We start from the raw sequence: 20,436 nt of genomic DNA on the forward strand, positions 1-20,436 counted from the left end.
GATGTAACATGTCCTCTGATTGGCTGAGGATATAACCAAGATGCAGCAGCGTTTAGAGAGTAGAAAGAAACTAAAAGATCAATTTTGCCAAAAAAAAAATGGAAGGTAGAAACACAAAACAAATACATTGGATTTAAAATGTGCTGCATGGGTTGCAGTACCAGAAGTACGCCAACAGATGGCAGCATTCACACAGGACACCGTATTGTATCGCATTGCCCTGGAGCATAAATAAAATACAACTTTACAAAAGGTTCCTTTTTTATTTTGACATTTTTGTACAGATTTAAGAAATTAACAAAATATATGACATGTTATTGAATTATATTAATTTTATGTTTCTGCAACATCGTTAAATCAAAGAGTTATAATGTAATAACAACTTTGGACTTTGAGGAATATCATGGAAACAACTTTGTTTTGAATGGCTACTGGGTCGAAAAGAAATTACTTGTTTAAGCTGAGAATTATTTGGAGAATCACAGCATTGATTGAAAATCAAGACCGATCAGTAGTAAGGGACAAAAAAGTTTACGGTATATGTCCCAGCTATATAAGTGCCTCCTGGCTGACAGGTTGAAGCTATTGCAAAAGTGATATCATTTTGTTGTCCCTGCAGAGCCTCCATACTTTGTTGAGTCTCTGGAGCCCATGGAGGTGACGTCTGGAGATGCGGTGTGCCTGAAGTGCCATGTGGCCGGAACGCCTGACATTGCCGTGTCCTGGTTCAAGGCTGACGGGAAAGTACGCTCCAGTGCCACCTGTAAACTGGAGTTCTCCAAAGGCGTGGCTTGTCTGAAACTCAGCAAGGCCACCAAGGCCGACATTGGAGAATACACATGCAAAGCTGAGAACAAGATCGGCTCTGCGTCCACCAGCTGCAAACTCAACGTTCTGGGTGGGTATCTTGGCTTTTCCTGCCTTTGACTTTATAGTAACTACACACTATTAAGCATTTGTACATACATAATACATCACTGATAAAATGTTTACTTACCCTACGGTAAAAGGGTCGACCTTTTACCGTTTCTGACAGCGTCAGCCCCAAATATTTTAACAAAATTATGAGGAAAGTTTTGTAAATGTTTTAATAATGATACTTGACAAATGTGTCACAAACGTTTAACAGTGAGTAGTTATTTTTTAAGATTTACCATCTCGTCTTCCTCTTCTTCTCCAAACACCAAGTCAGCTACTTTTTGTTTTTGAATTTCTAAGTCGGCTAAATAGGCAATTTCCACAGTCTCTGATTATAACAAATATGTTGTTGGTAGAACATAAATAAAAATAGGCCAAGTAACAAGTAGTTCCTATTTACTAAAATACTTGTGATGGGCGGATTGATACAGATTATATAGATTTATCAATAGTGGAGTTGGTACTTTTATTTACTCCTTTCTCATCCTCTGACACTGGTGAGCAGCATAAACTTTATGACATTGGTAATGTTCCAATGCATTTTCAATGCATTGTGTTGTAAAACACTTGTAATTGAACAATGAACATTTACCAGAGTAGAATTTTTCACCCAGTTGACGATGTCTGGTAGACATTTTTCAGCGAGGCGATGTTTTTTAAGTGGAAGTTCTAACTTAGCGTATAATTTGACCTCTGAAAACAGAGACACAATATTCACAAACATATAGTATTGCATTTAGTAGAAAGTGAGCTTCCATCGCAGTCTTTGTAGTGACATGGTCAAAAGCACTCGAACTGACATCCAGAACTGGAACAGGTTATGTGCCTGAAGTCTACGGATATATAACACATATACTTTTCCCTACCATTGACTACATTTCCCTTCTGCAGAGGCCAAAACTCCCCCCTCATTCCCTAAAAAGATCACCAGCCTCCATGAGACTGTGGGTCAGCCTGTCAGGTTTGAGTGCCGTGTTGCCGGCTCCTCACCCATAGAGGTGTCCTGGATGAAGGACGGTGCCCCTCTAAAGCAGGGAATGGAGTTCTCTATGTCATATGAAGATAACACGGCTGCACTGCAAATCGGCCACGGGGAGATGAAACACTGTGGGGAGTACACGTGTGTGGCCACCAACAGTGTGGGCACAGCCTCCTGCAGAGCCAAACTCACTCTGCAAGGTTTGTGTAAATATTGCAGCAGACGTGAGAAGTCGGTGGATCTTGATATAAAATACACATTGCAGAGTTTCGAGGAATCTAAACTCCCCAAAACAATTATAGAAAAGAATCAATTATTTATTTTGTTACTGCCTGATGTTTTACCTTATGAAACAGTGTTAGCTGCTCAAGTTTAAACTAATGATCAAAGCTTTCTAACGTGCCAACACATTACATTGTTGTTTTTCATGGAGATACAATACGTTTATAAGCATGTTACACAGCTTTCAGGGAGCAAATTGCTGCACTGACGCGTTCATGCTAACAACAACAACAACAACAACAACAACAACAACAACAACAACAACAACAACAACAACAAAATAGCTCATCAGTGCCTCTTCAGGGTTTGTAATTGCTCAAAAGTTTGTTCACAATATGATGCAGACTATAAACTAAGGGACTAAAATGGGTTTCACTCTACCATGAGCAAAACAATATCAGGTACTACCTCTTTAAAAGCAAATTTGTTATCTCTCTTTAGAACAATGAAACTTGATTAGCAATTAGAAATGAAAAAAAAAGAAAATATTCTAATTAAGTCCATTCTGTGAAACTCTGGCGATGTGTATTTTTTTGTTTTTTCCTCTTTCCTCTTCCTCTTTTTTTGCCTCAACATCTCTCTTGTCTTCGATGCGTTTCATGTGTTTTTCGTTTGTGCTGTTTTGCCCTTTTGTCCAACTCTTCTGTGACCTCCGCAGAGCCGCGCTACCCCCCAGCGTTTGACAGCAAGCTGTCGCCCAAAGAGGTTACCGTGGGCGATAGCATCGAGCTCGAGTGTCACATGACCGGCTCAGCCCCCATTAAAGTCACATGGTCCAAAGACCACAAAGACATCCGCACCGGGGGCAACTATAAGATCAGTTTTGCCGATAACACCGCCTGCCTGACCATTGTGAAAGCGGACAAGGGCGACACTGGCAGATACTTCTGTCACGCCTCGAACGACATGGGGAAGGACTCTTGTTCTGCCGAAATCACTGTGAAAGGTATTCTGTTGTGCTTGACGCTGAGCAGTTTAGAAAAAGTTAGTACACATTTGCATAGGTCGAGTTGAGCAAATATAACTCTATCAAAGAGGCATAGTTTTTGAAAGGACTCTTCAAACAGAAAAGCCACATTAGTCTTATGTCACATAGGCTTTAATGACACATATGCAGTAATGATGTTATTGCCATATTTTACTAAACTGTTTCAAAATGGTTTGTTCCACTACATTTAACAGGGTTTCCGCAGGGCATTAAATAGCATTAGAAGTCATTAAGTGAACTAAGGCCTAAAATGTAATTATAAAACATTAATCGGATTCAAATTGACAATAAATATAAATTTCCTTTTTCGAAATAATAATAATGTACAAGTATTTTTACTGCACAAGTTCATCAAAATACAAAAATATGGAACAAAATGCATTCGGCTGCAGTGTTTGCTGAAACTGTGCACATTTTATTTTCCTCAAAAGTTTCCGTTGGGGCCCAATTTGCTATTGAATATTGAAATTTCCCCTTATTCCTCTGTTTGATGAAATGTCACAAATCTTAATAAATTAATATGTACAAATCTTTTGCATTTGTGGCATTAAATGATAGGATTTGGCCATGAACTTTTATGAGTTCCATCCATTTTTATTTTAGGCTGAGTTTGCACAAATCTCAGTCAGATGGAAGACTTTGGTGATTTTGAGTGACTTCTTGCGATACAGATATTGCATCACTTATAATTGCGCTGCCTTACTTATTTATTTATTGACAATTGGCAATTACTTTGCCTGTGTGGCTAAATATTATTTTGTCATTACTGCATAGAATTTTACCCAATAAATTAAACTGAAATACAAGCATTTATTTTATGACAGATATTTTCACCATTGAAAAATACCTCATAAATGTACAAACATGAGCCTTTGCTGTGAGCGGCTCAGCAGTGGGTACGTCTCCAGCTCGTCTCCAGGGAGATGTCGACTAAATTCAGTAAAATTTGAGATTTGAATAGGTTAGGATCTCATCCAAATCCATTCTTAGATTACCCACTGCAGTAACTGCATTTTCTGTGTTTAGCTGATCATTAGGAGCATGTTTTGTTCGCAACAGCATAGTCCAAAATGTTACGCTGTTTATCTTTAAATTTATTTGAGCTGAGAGCGCATTTAACTTTGTGCAAGTTTTTGTTTCATGTGAAGAAATAATTGAAATATCTATCATAAAGCCGGTCAAAACTTTATCAAAAAGCCTTCTGTCCATTCCCGTCTAATCTTCTTAAAATTGTATTTTGAAAAAGATGGTTAGTCTAATCAATAAAAGATCGCTAACTGGTCAATTATTAAATGGTAATTAGCTGCAGTCCTGTTTGGATGTGAAGATTTGGACTGGAGATGAAGATTTGGGTTTCTTGAAATGTATATACAGCTAAATTCTGCTAAAATCTGCTAAAATACAAACAAATATGCAATTTGATATTAGAGAATTAGAAAAGGTTCAGTCCGGGTCATGTTTGTCTTGTCAGTCGTTTCAGCCCCGCTTCTTGCTGTCTCTTTTGGGGTGCCTCTTTTCAAACTGTCCTCCTCACGGTTTTCCCTCTCCCTCTTAATTCAGAGCGCAAAAGCCCGCCGATGTTCACTAAAAAGCCGTCAGAGAACATCGAAGACTCGGAGGGTAAACTGGTCAAGATCGAGGGCCGTCTGAGCGGCTCCCAGCCCATGTCGGTCAGCTGGTTCAAAGGCAGCGCGGAGCTCTTCAGCTCGGACAAATACGACGTCAGTTTTAAGAGCAATGTGGCCGTGCTGTGCATAAAGAGCAGCCAGCTTGGAGACAGTGGGAGATACTCGTGCCACGCGGCCAACGAGGCTGGGAAGGCCTCTTGTGACGTCATTGTTGGCATTTCCGGTGGGTTTTTGAAAATCCCAGTATGTGTGTATGACTGACTATGCCATACAAATTTGTGCCCATCGATCAGTCAGCTATGACATTATGTAAGGGAACTGTAGTGTGTGATTTTAATTTTAATCTGAATAACTAAATAATAGAAGTGGCGCGATACTGGCAGAGTTGGTTAAGCTAAAAAATCAAAGGTGAGTTTGCACAAGTTTTTATTATCGTGTGAACTAGAAATTCTATGAGGTACCACCATATTTTACATACATTTTGATCTATGTTAGTGTGAGCTTGTTAAGGTCTAACACATAGATACATAATGTTTTGGCTGGCTGATGTCGTCGCCTCAGATACATTTTAATAATGGCTTCAACATTTTCTTCACAATGCACCCTGCCCACTCCCTCCTGCAGAGGCCAAGAAGCCTCCAGTCTTTGACGTTCCCCTCAAGCCAATGTCTGTGGACGAGGGCGACAAGCTCACTCTCCGCTGCCACGTGTGCGGCTCTGCTCCTCTCAAAATGCAGTGGATGAAAGACCGGAAGGACCTGGTGTCGTCTGGAAGCACCAAGATCACTTTCTCCGAAGGCACGGCCTGTCTGGAAATTAGCCCCGTCTCTAGGCACGATGCAGGAGATTACCTCTGCAAAGCCACCAACGAGGCAGGCAGCGACTTTAGCAAAACCAAAGTCACAGTCAAAGGTAAAGCTAACGGCTTGTGTGACATAAGCCAACTTTGCAATCTTCTACGAGGGAGCTTTTCTTCTCCAGTTATTATTTACTCAGCGTGTTACCTGGTGTAGCGTGAACTGAAAAAAGTTTATCATTTGTCACTGTTATTTATTGCTTTGCAGAGAAATCAGGAGCTGCCCCTGCCCCGGCTGAAGCCCCTGCTGCTCCTCAGGCCAAGAAACTTGACAATCTCTACTTTGTGGAAGAACCAAAGACAGTCAACATTGTAGAGAGTAAGATGCTCAAACCACAAATATATGATTCAATACCTACATTAGATACATTAGATCACCACACCAAATTAATGATATTTTAGCTAAAATAGTACAGCTAAATTGCTTCCCTATTTATCCAAAAATGTGCCGTCAGCAAACAATCAAATCCAATAAACAGTACTAACATTTTGCCTGCCCTTTCGTCTCAGAGGGTACCGCCACCTTCATTGCCAAAGTGGGCGGCGACCCCATCCCCAACGTCAAATGGATGAAGGGCAAGTGGCGGCAGCTGACAAACGGCGGCCGCATCTCCATCGAGCAGAAGGGCGAGGTGTCCAAGCTGGAGATCCGCGAGGTGACCAAGTCCGACTCAGGCCAGTACCGCTGTGTGGCCTCCAACAAGCACGGCGAGATCGAGGCCAGCGCCGACATGCACGTGGAAGAGAAGAAGGCGAGCGCCGAGCTGGAGGGAGACCTCAGAGCCAAACTCAAGAAGTGAGTGACAGCTCGCTTTATTGCAGTCCCTCCAGAACGCTGCGATCATAACTCTGCAAAATCAGTGCGCCATTGCAACTTTTCCAAACCGATTTAAACTCTCCCTCAATTATTCAAACAATTGCGTATCTTTGCAACTTTCCTGCAACTAAAGTGAGTTTCAGATCAGTTCAATCCATTTAACTTGTTATATTTGCACGTAGGGAGAGGTGTCCAGCGCCTCCGTGGGTTTACGTAATTGAGACTGAAGCGGCGACTCACAATCCGCCCTCTCCTCACTATCTGACTTTACAGCGAGCGCCGCCCTGTAATCCTTGCGCCCCCTGTCAGAATCTCATTTTTCTGCTACTAGATCATTATCATGTGATATGGTACTCAATATCAGTGAGTGAGAGGGCTCTGTTTTCGCAGGGTTGTGTGGATTCAGAGTCTGCCGCTCACAGCGACAGGTCTGCTCCTTCCACTGTCCAAAGCTTTGAAAAGGGATGCGCTCCGTTATACATGACACAACTATTTAAAACAATGCCTATTTTAAGTGTTTTCTTATTCCCGTCTCTTTGGTTAACCTCGTAACCTCCATCACCGAGTGCATTTTCTCCAGTTTAGCTTTACCCAAAATCTCAAAGGATACAGCCTATAGGCCAGTGTAAAGCCTCATTCGAAAGACCTACAAAAGTCGTTGTCACTTGTCACTTTTTGGACATTTTTTTTCCATCGTTTTTTTGTTGGATTTTTGTCACATTTTCATCACTTTTCTGTTCTCTTTTTTTTGTGCCTTTTTGTTGCTTTTTCGTCACGTTTGGCGCTCTTTTGATGCATTTTCATCCTAAGTTTTGTTGCTATTTTGACCCTTTTTACCAAGAAGCTTTTAGATTTGGGTAAAGCCAAACTGGAGAAAATGTGGTTGGTTCAGGTGGGGGTTAAGGTGTTAAACCTACTGTGAAGTTAGATTTTGATGTAGAAATATATTGTTTCCAACAGAAAACCAACCCACAACTTTTCATCACAACTTTTGGAGAAATGGCCTGCAAGATCAGGCATTTGAGCATTTGGGCATTTGCCCGTAACAATCACAAAAATTGCCCGCAAAATCCTAGAGGGAGAGTTATTGAATTACTTACAGCCTTTTAATTGAGTAATACAGTAAGTGTTTGAGTCTATTTAATGTTTTCACTATTATGGCTAATTCTGGTTTAACCTTTTTTTCAATTTCTGGATCATTGTCCAGTGTCCACGTTTATTTGTTTATTTGTTTATTTGTGGTGACAGAGCAGATAGTGAATGTGACACCACCTTTTTTATAGTGTAGGGTTTAGTGCTTTATGCAGTTATTTGGTCAAATAAAAAGTGATTTCAGATACTCGATCACTTAGAGAATGCAATATCAATCTAAAACAGCTTATTTGAAATTCTCCCATATCAATTATTCCTGGTTAAATAAGCGCTCTGTCCGTAAGCTCCTCTGTCCTTTTTGAACTTTCCGACGTCACCAGAACATAACGCATTAGTTACATTTCCTTTCCATAGGACGCCATCCAAGCAGAAGAGTCCGAAAGAGGAGAAGGACAACATTGACATTGTCGAACTCCTGAGAAACGTGGACCCCAAAGAGTATGAAAAATATGCCCGAATGTACGGCATCACTGACTACAGAGGGCTGCTGCAGGCCATGGAGCAGCTCAAGAAAGAGAAAGGAGAGGAAAGTGTAAAACCGGTAAATGAAACAGACACTGGGTAGATTTTCAACATGGTTTGAAATGTAAAATGTAAAACATAATTTGCTGTGTTTCACAGCAGGAACTGGAACGTGGAGACAGAGAGTCGGACGAGGATATGGCGCGACTGGTGGCTGATCTGCAGAAGAGGATGGAGAGAACTGAGGTCAGACCCATACACCTGTCAGTTGTAAAAATATGAAAGGAAGAGTTTGCAGTGTGTGTGGCTATGTTCAGACTGCAGGCCAAAGCTCTAATGCAAGCTGTATCTGATCTTTCACGACCTACATGCCATCGACACACTATTCCACACTATTCCACACTATTCCACACTATTCCACACTATTCCACACTATTCCACACTATTCCACACTATTCCACACTATTCCACACTATGCCACACTATTCATTCATTCATTCAGCACTAAAAGAGACAGGAGCGGAAGGAGAACAACACATGCGCTTGTAATGAATGAAGTTACTCGCCTCACTACTTTTTTTTTGGAAAAGCTGGTCAGTGTCACTTTGAGTTGCCTAAACCCATAGAGATTATCATAATGTTGTAGTTGGTTCAGCGTTAAGGACGTCTAAACCATACGCCTTCAAAATTTACTTAAAGTTATACAAATGTGGTCAGATATATTTTGCAGTTCTTGTAAGTTTTGTTTCAGGATTTTCAAGTGTCTCTCCTTTCAGCCTGTCACTGTGGTGAAGGACATCTCCGACCAATTTGCTTTCACTGGCAAAGAGGCTGTGTTTGAGTGTGAGATCAAGATCAACTACCCCGAGATCACCCTGTCCTGGTACAAGGGCACGCAAAAGCTGGACACCAACGACAAGTACGCCATCAGCATCAGCGGCGACCGTCACCTGCTCAAGATCAAGAAGTGCCAGGCATCTGATCAGAGCAACTACCGCGTGGTGTGTGGACCACACATCTCCAGCGCTAAGCTCACCGTCACCGGTCAGTATACTCTTTAAAGTCAACGTTTTATATTTCTGGGATTAAGGCGAAATACTGCAGTGGTCAATGTTGAGATTTTTAGCTAGTTTTATCCTTTAACATCTTAGTTTTAATGTCAGAGTAAAAAAAGGACTAAGCTCTCCCTTTGCAATGCTTACTTTATGATGCTTTGGATAGCAGATAGCGAGCCGGAGATATCCTGAAAATAACTCCAAAACTGTCTTTCCCACACATATTCATTCAGAAATATTGACCCATTTGGTATCCACGTGTAGCACGAAAGGCAACGGAGATGACACTGTACTATGGTCGTTATCTTTCTGAGAGACTAAAGAAAAGCATAATATGCTAAAGAAAAGCATAATAGAGAGATAACGAAAAAAAGGTGCTAAAGTTTCATATTATGAAACTTTAGCACGTTTTTTTCTTTAAACTCTTGCAACAACATTTCCTTCTGACTCCAGACATTCCAGTTTTGGACTGAACAATATTTAGAATCTTTACGTTTTGACCCATGGTCAATATACACGGTTTAATCGGGATTCAACCGCCAACCTTTATCAATTTTTAATTGATCTTCTAAAATTAAGTCAGCGAAATCAGTAAACATAATTTACTCTTCAGAGTTTCCTCAGAGTATTTTGTAAAATGTCAATGCAAAGAAGTTCCAAAAAGTATTTCAAAATGAATACAAAGCATTAAACACATTTCCCTTGTGTCTTGCAGAGGCGGAAGTGGAGAAGCACCTGCAGGACACCTCGGGTAAGAAAGGCCAGTCGTGCGCTCTGTCTTGTCAGTTGTCCATCCCTAACGTTGAGGCGCAGTGGTATAAGAATGGCCAGCAGTTAGAGCTGAAGGGCAGGTACAGGTCTGAGGTGGAGCACAAGGTTCAGAAGCTCCTGATCACTGACCTCAAGCCAGAAGACCAGGGCCGCTACTCCTGCCGCTACCAGCACCTCGAGTCCTCCGCCGAGCTCTGGGTGGAAGGTTTGTACCTGGAACAACCGCCCGAAAAACAAAAAAACTCTTCCGTGGATGCTCTATCACTTTCACTAACCTCTTCCGATTTCCACCAAAAAAAACCCCAAAAAACGACGACACTAATGCTCATTGCTCAACGTATGGATTTCACTCTCTTTTTTTTCTTACCTTTTTGGACATTTCTGTTCCTTCTGTCTTAACCATGTTGTTGGATGAAGGCTTTCAAACAGCAAACAACAAACTCATCGCCTCATCTGTCGTCGTCTTCTTGCATTCTCTACATTCTCATCAACAATAACGGCCTTTGTGGATAACCATTTCTAACTCAGCCCAGTCTCAGACAAAAACAATAGTTATCCATGTTGATACCAAAACAAAACAAATATAGTGTTTTGACTAGTGTTGTCACAATACTAATATTTCAAACTCAATTTCTCTCTGTTTTGCATTTTGAGCTGCAATATTCATATCAAAAGTCAAATACAGACTGGATGTGGCCCGTGACCATCAGGTTAAACACTGTCTGTTTCTGCCTAAAGGAACAGTAACAGTCACTGCTGTCACATTTAGGAGCAGAATAATGTGCAATTCAAAGCACAATATTAAAACTTTGAAATCCCTCTAAAAAATATCCATGAGCAAAGTACAGATAGAAAACATGTAACTGTACAATTGACATTGGTATGATTTCATTTTGATGAGAATTTTGATGAAAAAAAAAAACTGATGCTAACTGATGTAAACCAATGTAAACAAATGGATGGCGCTAAGCTAATGTTACCCACAATCGCAAATTCTACAGTTTCTATAAAAATCGCCTGCTCATTTCGACCTGTAATCAGATCCTCTTACATTTCGACAATGGATGCATTTAGTTTACTTTTTTTTCTTTTTACTTTTTAGTTGTAGTGTTAGTGTAGCGCGCTGATTCCTTCCCGCTGAGCTCTGGCAGAAAGTATCAATACCTGCTCAAATGAATATCTAGCTTTGATACCATTTGCAGTATCGATTTTGTACAGAGGAATCCTTTTTTTTTGGGACAACCCTAGTTTTGACACAGTAACGTTGACATGTTACTGGACCAGTACAAATGAACTCAATCAAGAAGATCACGAACAATGCTGGAGGCCACAATATGTTCAATACATCAATTAATTTATGAATTCATTAGCCTTATGTAGGTTTTATTCACATTTAACGTCTCCTTACAATTTGATGTATATTCATTCTCCCCTCAGTCATATAAAGCACATTGTTAACCTTCAGATCCAAACCTAATAACACCTGTACAAGTGTCTGTACTTGTAGTCCGCCAGGTATAACTTGGTCTTGGAGACTGGGCTGCCTTAACCGTTTGGATGTTGTGCCATTACCATTGCACTCCAGTTGTGCCATTCACACAACCCCCTCCCCCCCCCCCCCTCCCCTCCAAGCTGTGACTCCAAACCCGAGCACTCACACATGTGTATCTGTTTTAGCCGAACAAATTCATTTCACCAAACGCATCCACAACGTCGAGGTCAACGAACGGCAATCGGCCACTTTCGAGTGCGAGGTCTCCTTCGACAACGCAATCGTGTCGTGGTACAAAGACACGTGGGAGCTGAAGGAAAGCCCGAAATACAACTTCCGCAGCGAGGGCCGAAGACATTTCATGGTCATCCGAAATGTGACCCTTGATGACGAAGGTGTGTAGAGCGCGAACGGCCCTTCCAAAAGCCCGCAAGATTTTCTTTTTGTTTTTTTTTCTACACTTTTTGTTGCCATCCTTTTTCTAAATTGAGTGTCTTCATTACTAATTCCATGTAGGCGTATACTCAGTGATTGTGAGGTTGGAACCCAGAGGAGAGGCTAAGAGCACAGCTGAGCTTTATTTGTCTGGCAAAGGTACAGTCCCCAGTCAGACGCCACTTTTCTGCTTTGTGCAGCTTCTGCCTTTTGGGTTTATAACTCCTTCTTCATTCTTCCCCTTCGCAGAGATCGAATTAGCAATGATTCCTCTCGGTAAGTGTTATTTCTTGGCCACTAACAAAAAAAAGCTTCTCTTATAACTATTGTATCACATTTCTCAGCTAAAATCGGCAAAATAAAACGTATTTTAATATTCTGTAGATGTCCCAGACTCATCAGTTCAGAGGCCCGAAATGCCTTCTTCCATTGCAATCCAAGGTAAGACTGGGAAGATTTTAATGAACAAGGAAACTAAAACAATACTAAATCTTTTACCGTCTTCAATAACCAAAGACTCAAACACTACTCATTTTTGAGTGAATCCCATTTGCGGTAAATGACCAAAGGTATGTATTGTCTTTTAAGAATCCGCAGAGTTTTATCAATATGAAGAGGAAAGGAAACAAAGAGGTATTTAGTAATAGGACGTTCACAAAATTAACACACTAAGCAATTCAGCAACACTCACACAATGAATTAAACTCTCTTCAGTGCAAGAGTCGGCTGAGTATTCTTATCACTATGAAGAGGAGGTGGAGCAGAGAGGTAAACCTTACCAATGTAATCAAAAATACACCTTCCCATTAAAATTCCATCCTCTTCATCAACCTTCATCAGCCATTAAATTAAAAAAAAGAGTCTCTCAAATCAGGTCATCATTAACATCTTCATTATCATTTACACGTGTGTTCACTGGGCATGACAGTCTTTCTGATTCTTCATCTTCCATTTCATCTTGGGTTTTCATTTTAACCTTCATCTTCATTGTTTTTTATTTAATCATGCATTGTCAAATCATTTTCGAGTTTGCCCTCTCATTTTAAGATGAGGCCTAATTTCCTTTCGGTTACAATGAAGGATACCTTAACTTTGAAATGTTTTTGGTCTTCACATCTTTATGTTCCCTGAAGAAACAATGAGATGGCAAGCTTGACAGTTTCTTTGGCACAGTGTTTGTGTTTATTCTTCCTCACTTGTGTTGTGTTTTGTCACTTTTGTGTTTTGTGTGTCACGTCTTCAGTCGCCGTTGAAAGCTGGACAGAAGAGTCTGTAACACAACAAGTTATTGAAGCTCAAGGTATAAGAGCATTAGAGCACACCTTTGATTAAAAAACAAAAAACTCTCTTATTGTTTGTCTGTATGTATTTTTAATGTTTCACTTCGTTTTCCCCATCTTGAAAACTTGTAATTTTAGGTGATTATGGACCATATTTTCGCCTAAAAACAAAGAAATATTCAGAAATATTTGCTTTGTGTGTTTTTCCCGTAGCTGCCAGAGTTGCCATTGAGGAATCCGTGATAACCACCAAAGTGGAAGGCAGGGAGCAAATTCCAACTAAAGGTACTCGCAGAGCTAAATGTCTTAGCGCTTTTGCTGCTTCTTGCTCTGTCCTTGAACCCATCTTAATCATTCATCCTCTCCTACTAAAATCAGTCGCTCTTTTGCTCTGTAACTGGTCTTTATGATGCCAACTGGCTGCACTTTAAGCTACTCCTTCTCTCTTTATCTTTTGCTGAGCCACTGTGCTTTTGCAAGTGCTTCTTATAACTGTTGTCGAAGTCTGTGCAGTGTGTTAACATAATCAGTGTCTTTTAAAGATAAGAAACCAGAAGAAAAGCCAAAGGCAGCTGTCAAAGAGCCCTCACCACCTAAAGGTATTAGCATAAACAAGTTTTAACCTAGTATGTTAAAACTTGTGTCTTGTCATGAGTGTTTACATGTTGGTAAATTCATGTATTGTGTATGTAGTCACTCCCAAAAAGCCAGTGGAAGAAAAGGTGCCAGTAGTTTCCATTCCAGAAAAAACAAAGGTTCCTGCTGTTAAAGGTAGAAGCCTTCAAAATGAACTTCCATGAATAAGAATACTCATAGTTGTGTACTGTCTGAACATCTTTTATGTTTAAATCATTGCATCATGTATTTGTATTGTGTAGTGTGTTTTTTCCATTGTCCTGTCTTCTAATGTTTATCAATGTATCTTATGAAAGAACCAGAAGAGGTTAAGAAACCTGCCGCTCCACCAAAAGAAAAGCCAGAAGTGCCAATAAAAGGTACATCATAGTGTTCTCACTCTGCTGCCATGATGCCTCTGCCACAGCGCACGGTTAATCCTAGCTTCTTGGCGCTTAACCTCTTGTGTCTGGTCCTTTGTGTTTCTTGCTCTGTATTGTCAATTTATTAGTATTTTTCACAAGATAACAAGCATTTCCAAAGGAATTCAATGCAAATGCATTTCTAAGAAAGCCTTTTACGTTAGCTATGCTGCAGCAGCTAAGCTAACATAGCATACGTTGCTTTTGCCAACTATCCTGTACATGGCTAATGCTAATGACTTAATATGATAGGGCTGCACCATATGTCGGAACCTTACTTTTTATCTCAGTAGTAGGATACTCTGAGATGTTTTCTCTATTGTGCAGCTCTAATTAATCATAAGTGTTTCAGCAGCCAGACAGCAACTTGCTTTGAATGTTTCCTTGTATTTTCACATTTGTCACTTTTCCTAATTGTTCTGTCCTAAAGCTAACTCTTTTCACCGTCTTGAGATTATTCTTACAATCGCTTCTTAATCGCTCCCACTCACCGTTATGCCAATGCTAACGCTCGCTGATTTGTGTTGGTTACTTGAAGATGAGGCCAAAAAGGTCCCCCCTGCTGCTAAACCAGAACCGGAGCCCAAGCCTAAAGCCAAGGTTGAGCCCGAACCTAAGGTGAAACCTGAGTCCAAACTTGAAGCGGAACCCAAGGCTAAGCCTGCAGCCAAAGTGGAACCAGAGCCAGAAGCTACCCCTCTGAAGAAACCAGTGACGCCACCAACCAAAGGTACCCCTGGTCTTGTTTTCACTGTTTACATGTCCGACAGTCAATGTTTGTGATTTTTATGTCAGCTTCAAATAATGAAGCGAATCTTGAAAATGTTTGTCCTACTTCTTTTTGCTTGTTTCATCATTTTAAGTCGTTGAAGAGGCCAAAGTCCAGCCTGAAGAAAAGAAAAAGAAGGCTGAGCCAGAACCTCCTAAACTCAAGCCAAAAGAGCCAGAGAAGCCCAAAGAGGGAGCGCGAAAACCTGTAGAAGCGGAAAAACTGAAGCCAGAAGAAAAGCCGACTTTGAAGAAGACTGAAGAGAAGATGCCTGAGGAGAAGAGGCCTGAGGTCAAGAAGCCAGAGGTGAAAAAGCCTGAAGAGAAGAAGCCTGAGGAGAAGAGGCCTGAGGTCAAGAAGCCAGAGGAGAAGAAGCCTGAAGTGAAAGCTCCAGTGCCCAAACCAGAGCCTGCCCCTGCTCCACAGGAAGCTCCAAAGAAAGGTATTGAGCAGCTTTGGAGTGTCGCTATTACCTTGTTAACTAGACATTTCCTTTTCCCTAATCTTGAATATTTAGCATCCTTTTTTCTTTGCTCTTGTGTCACTACTAACCTCTTAAGTATGTAGCTTATGTTTGTCTAAATCAGCAAGCAGCTGTGAACCCATGACAAATTTCCCACAAGGGGCAATAAAGTCTACTCTAATCTAAGTGTTTTCCTGATGTGAAGTTGTTAAAAAGATCATTAGTGCTGTTTAGCTCAATGTCTGACATAGGCCTGTTGTTTTAAAGTGCGTCAAGCACCAGAACAAAAGGAGGTGGTGACACCTCCTCCACCTCCTCCACCTCCTCCAGTGCCACAAAAGCTGGATAAAGAGCTAGAAACGCCACAGAAGAAGAAGGCACTGCCGGCTAAAGGTATCTCCGATGCTGGAGATCACTTCATCTTCATAAACTCTTAAAGGCTCATTTTAATCGTTTTTTATTTTATGTAGCGTGCTACCACATTAACACCAGTCTCTGTGATGGGGTTTACTAAATGTTGTTGTTTTGCATTCCTGCACTCGACAGAGTGTTCTTCTCTTTTACAATATCTTAAGTTTGAGCTTAGTAATAAACATGACATCCTCTTTCAAGTAACTGAAGAAAGCGCTCCTGAGCCTCCAAAAGTTGCCAAGAAACCTGAAGCAGTTATTGAACATCCAAAGGAAGAACCCTCAAAGAAAGAAAAAGGTAACAATGCCTTTTTTGTCGCACTATTTTATCCCCTCTTCTGTTTGTGTAATGTCTGTTGATTCCTCTGTATTTGTGTCATTTGTGTCATTACTCAAATGGCCTTTGAGCATTTTGCTCAATCAAAGATCCATTTGAGTTCTTTTCAACTTTCAGCACTTTTTTGAAAGTCACGTCCTGCGCATGTTTCTGTGTTAACTTCTTAAAGCTCCCAAACCTAAACCTGTGCCTGATGAGGCACCACAGCCCAAGAAAGTCCCCCCCAAAGTGATTGAGGCTGTGGCCGCACACGATGATAAGGTGGAGGTGAAAGAAAAAATATTGGAGAAAACACCAAAGGAACCTCCAACACCTACAAAAGTGCCTGCTAAAGTCCCTCAGAAAGAGCTGGATGTAGATGAGAGGAAAAAACCTATAAAGGTTGAGGAACAAAAACCAGCAGAGAAAAAAGCTGAAGCTAAGCCTAAAGAGGAGCTGCTTCGTGAAGGTACCATGAAGGCCAACGCTTTGTCACTGGCTAACTTCAGCAACAGGTCATTCAGCTGTTGTACGCTCAAATAAATCAGTGGTATTTAAGGTCACCAAATTAAATAGGAATTGGATTAAAACACTAATATCCAACTGAAGTGCAATACATTTTAAATATAACCTTTTTCAGAAAAACCTTCCTTTGTTTTTGAGATAAGGCTTTAAATTCACCATAGATTACTACGGTCGCTGTCCAATTTTGGTTTATTTGAGTGTACTAATTAGGCTAAACTGAACTGTTGCCACCTTTCTTAAAGCAATCCTAACCTCTTCTATAACTTTTCCTTAATGCTTAATCTTACCGTGCCTTACCTTGCTAACCATCTTGATTCTCTCTTTTTTTTAAACACCTCTTTCTTGATTACAAAACACAAAAAGAGTTAGATAGTGTGAAGACACTGAGGTCTACAGATCAACAAGAACAAAAAGTATCAGGATCTGAAAAAGGTATATTTGAAATCATGAGGGTTTCTCTGAACACTGAATGTGGATTATCACCTCTTTGAATGTGTGTCGCCTAATGCTTATGTCTGTCTTTATGTCACCTCTTGGCGCCGCCTTATGACGCCTTCTTTTTATAAAACTGCAACCAAAGCTACAAGCCTCGTCAAGATTGAAGGAGTGGAAGAAGCTCGGATGATTCAGGACGTCTATTATGTTACTGAGAAAATGGCTACCACGGAAGAAGTGTGGGAGCATGAGGATGTAGTGAAAGAACAAGCTAAAATGCAATTCGAGGATGAGGTCACACTTCTGGCCAAAACAATGATCTTATCATCCGCAGTGGACATTTTGTCCTCAACAGAAAAGGAGAAAAAGTCAGAGCTTAGAGGAGAGATATCTGTTACTGACTCTAAAAAAGAAACTTCAATAACTAAAAGGAAGTTGGTGCCCGAAACTGTTATTGAAGTCCAAGAAAGTACCAAAGTTTCACATGTGGTTAAACCAGAGGAGCAACCAGGAACAGAAATATCAGAGCGTAGAAGTATCATTGACTTTGATAGCAAAATTAAACATGAACAAGTTAAGGTTGAAAAGACCATTTCAGTGGAGAAAGTTACCGATAAACCCAAATCTATATCAGTAAATATACGTGCAGAAAAAACAAGAGAGGAGGCTCAGGTGTCAAGCCGGGCTGTTTCTGAAGTGAGTTATGAAGTAAAATCTGAAAAACCACAAGAGAAGTTTAGTGTCACAGAACAGATTGCTCAAATTTCTGTGGAGTCTAGAGAAGTCAAAGGAAAGGAAGAGAGAGAAAAGAAAACTCTTCCAACCAAACAGAAAGTCGTAGAAGAAATCAAGCAGCAAAAGCCTTACGTAGAGCCGGTAAAGAAAACAGCAGAGAAAGCAAAAGTGGAAGTTCAATCCAAAGCTGCCACAATTACTGAAACAGATGACATTTCTGCTAAATACGGCCAAGTAGATGATTCAGAGAAGCCTATTGCCGAGACAGTATTTGTAGAAAAGACGAAGATAAAAATAGATACTAAAGTGGTTAAACGGAAAGAAACTAAAGAAGCCATTGTGGTAGAAGCTCCTAAGGAAGACCAAATCACGATCACAGTTGAACCAAAAAAAGTGCCAGAAAAATTAGAAGTCCAATCAAAAGAAGTTACATTGATTAAAAAAGAGGAAATACCTGCAGATCGTGAACAACAGAAAACGGTAAAGAAAGAGGTTTCTGAAAAAATACAGGAGAAAGGGCAGGTAAGGCCGGTCTCAATTAAAACTGAAGCAGTAGATAAAACAACAGAGTCAGTAGCAGCTATCGAGCCCAAAGCCAAACCCATTGAACAGAAGAAAGGTTTGGAAATTCATGTTGAAGGTAAAAAGAAAGAAGAATCTGTGCTTAAGAAGAAAACCGAAGATTCAAGTCTTTTAATCAAGACAAAAGCAGAAGAAACAGCTTTGCAAGGTACAACAAGGAACAGTACACCTCCAGTGTCACAGAGAAATTTGTCATTCCTCTACAATTCTGATGACAAATTATATTGATCCAGTATTTCCATGTCTCATGTAGTATAATATTTATCAGAAATCTGAGAGGATGAGCAAATATTCTCTGTGCCTGGATTGTGTCGTCATGGTCATTCATCCCTTTCCCATTTGATGCCACGTTTGGCCACACTCTTTTTTGATGCCAAACCTTCATTCACCATCAGACATTTTCCATCATCACCATCCATCAAACATCTTCCTCATTTCACATCCAGTGTGACAGCTTGCGCCGCACTTTTGGCTTCTTTTTTTGTGCCTAAAATGTTTCGCTCTTAATGTCTTTATTATGTTAACATGAAAATGCATCTTTTTTCTTAAGAAACAGAACTAAAGCCAGCAAAGATTCCTACACCTCTTGTTCCTGAAGCTGAAGTCAAAACACCTCAAAAAGGTAGAGCTCAACAACTTGAAAAATTATCTTTTGTGACACATTTGTCTCTGTAACTCCCAATGTCTGTCTGTATTTTTTCTCCTTAATCTCTTGGCACCGATTCATGGTGCTTTTTTACTTCTTTTTTTTAAATTACTCTTACAGTTATTTTAACAACTAAGAAAATGCCTCACAAGGAAGTTATTAAAGAGGAATGTGCTCCTGGGAAAATGAGCACACCAGAACCTCAAGGAACACATATTAAAAGTGCTCAAAAGTTGATTTCAAAAACATCACAAATAATTGGTGAAAGTTGTGATAAAGCTGACACATCTGCTACTGATGATTTTGAGACTGGGGGCGTTAAAACTTCAGACATAAGAGAACAAATTACATCTGAAAGGTTAAACATTTTAGATGAAAGTAAGCCAAAGCCTTCTAAAACTGAATTGCAAAGTAGCAGATTAAAGAAACAAGCTTTCAAAGTGAGGCGGCAAACAGCAATTGAACATGATGAACATTCAGAAGCAGGTGAAGAAACAAAAGCTGAAACCATCACTGTTGAAAAAGATCAGGTAAAGGTTGACAAAGTAGAAAATAAAATGTTCAAGGTCAAAGCAATTAAAGACATTCAAGAATCAGAGGAAGTTGAAAGACAGATATTTGAACAAATAGCACCACCTTCTGTTGATTTAGAACAGGGAGAAACTAAACTTCACAGAGTAGATGAACAGTTGGGCAACAAAACGGTTCTGCCTCTTGATGAAGTTGATGCATCAACTACAGAAATGCTTGACGAGAAAAAACATATTTTCAATAAAGCTACAAAGATTAATGGAAATAAACGTTTGGGTGATCCAACTCTAAAAAATGAGGAACGTTGTAGAGATTTAAGTTTAGCTACTAAAACCATAGGGCCGATATTAAGCACGAAAGTGTCTAAAGGCAATGAAACCGATCAAACTGTAACAAAACCACCCAAAAAATTGCAGCAAGATACAAAAACAGCCCCACCACATGGACAAGTTGAAGGAGAATATGAGACAACCAAACCGCAACTGATTATTGTTGAAAAGGGCCTGTCAAACGTGAGTCGAGTTGAAAATAAAACGTTTAAAGCAGCAGGTCTTCAAAAACAGGAAACAGCAGAAATCCAAGAACGAAAGTTGGTTCTTATGTCAATGACAGAGGAAACTGACAAAATGTTTAAAGTGGAACCTCTTGATATTGAAGGACCAGATAAGGAGATTTCATTTTCACAAGTAGTTATAGAGACAACGCAAGAACATGCAACTGAAGCAGAACAAACACAGGATACTGTCTCTGTAAAGGACAAAAAGAAGTTACCGAAAATGAAAAAGTCTGAAAATAAACAAGTTAAATCTAAAAAAGTGCAAGAGGTTTCACACAATAAAACTATTGCTTTAAAATCTCCCATAATGTTGGAT

At 40.1% G+C, this 20,436-nt stretch overlaps 1 protein-coding gene across 1 annotated transcript in view; it reads left to right on the plus strand.

Moving 5' to 3' along the window:
• ttn.2 (titin, tandem duplicate 2) overlaps positions 1–20,436 on the plus strand; it is a 197,167-nt gene that overhangs the window by 63,485 nt on the left and 113,246 nt on the right. The window contains exons 65-86 of the mRNA XM_079562796.1: positions 620–898; positions 1,810–2,097; positions 2,838–3,125; positions 4,728–5,018; positions 5,420–5,707; positions 5,860–5,970; positions 6,162–6,447; positions 7,975–8,161; positions 8,245–8,328; positions 8,859–9,126; positions 9,853–10,113; positions 11,586–11,795; positions 11,917–11,994; positions 12,085–12,111; positions 12,220–12,276; positions 13,079–13,135; positions 13,329–13,400; positions 13,658–13,714; positions 13,809–13,886; positions 14,048–14,110; positions 14,691–14,882; positions 15,016–15,363. Coding sequence (XP_079418922.1) covers positions 620–898; positions 1,810–2,097; positions 2,838–3,125; positions 4,728–5,018; positions 5,420–5,707; positions 5,860–5,970; positions 6,162–6,447; positions 7,975–8,161; positions 8,245–8,328; positions 8,859–9,126; positions 9,853–10,113; positions 11,586–11,795; positions 11,917–11,994; positions 12,085–12,111; positions 12,220–12,276; positions 13,079–13,135; positions 13,329–13,400; positions 13,658–13,714; positions 13,809–13,886; positions 14,048–14,110; positions 14,691–14,882; positions 15,016–15,363 — 3,870 coding nt within the window. The remainder of the gene's footprint in view (positions 1–619; positions 899–1,809; positions 2,098–2,837; positions 3,126–4,727; positions 5,019–5,419; positions 5,708–5,859; positions 5,971–6,161; positions 6,448–7,974; positions 8,162–8,244; positions 8,329–8,858; positions 9,127–9,852; positions 10,114–11,585; positions 11,796–11,916; positions 11,995–12,084; positions 12,112–12,219; positions 12,277–13,078; positions 13,136–13,328; positions 13,401–13,657; positions 13,715–13,808; positions 13,887–14,047; positions 14,111–14,690; positions 14,883–15,015; positions 15,364–20,436) is intronic.

The sequence above is a fragment of the Gobius niger genome (genome assembly GCF_951799975.1).
Source record: "Gobius niger genome assembly, chromosome: 9".
Taxonomy (NCBI): domain Eukaryota; kingdom Metazoa; phylum Chordata; class Actinopteri; order Gobiiformes; family Gobiidae; genus Gobius; species Gobius niger.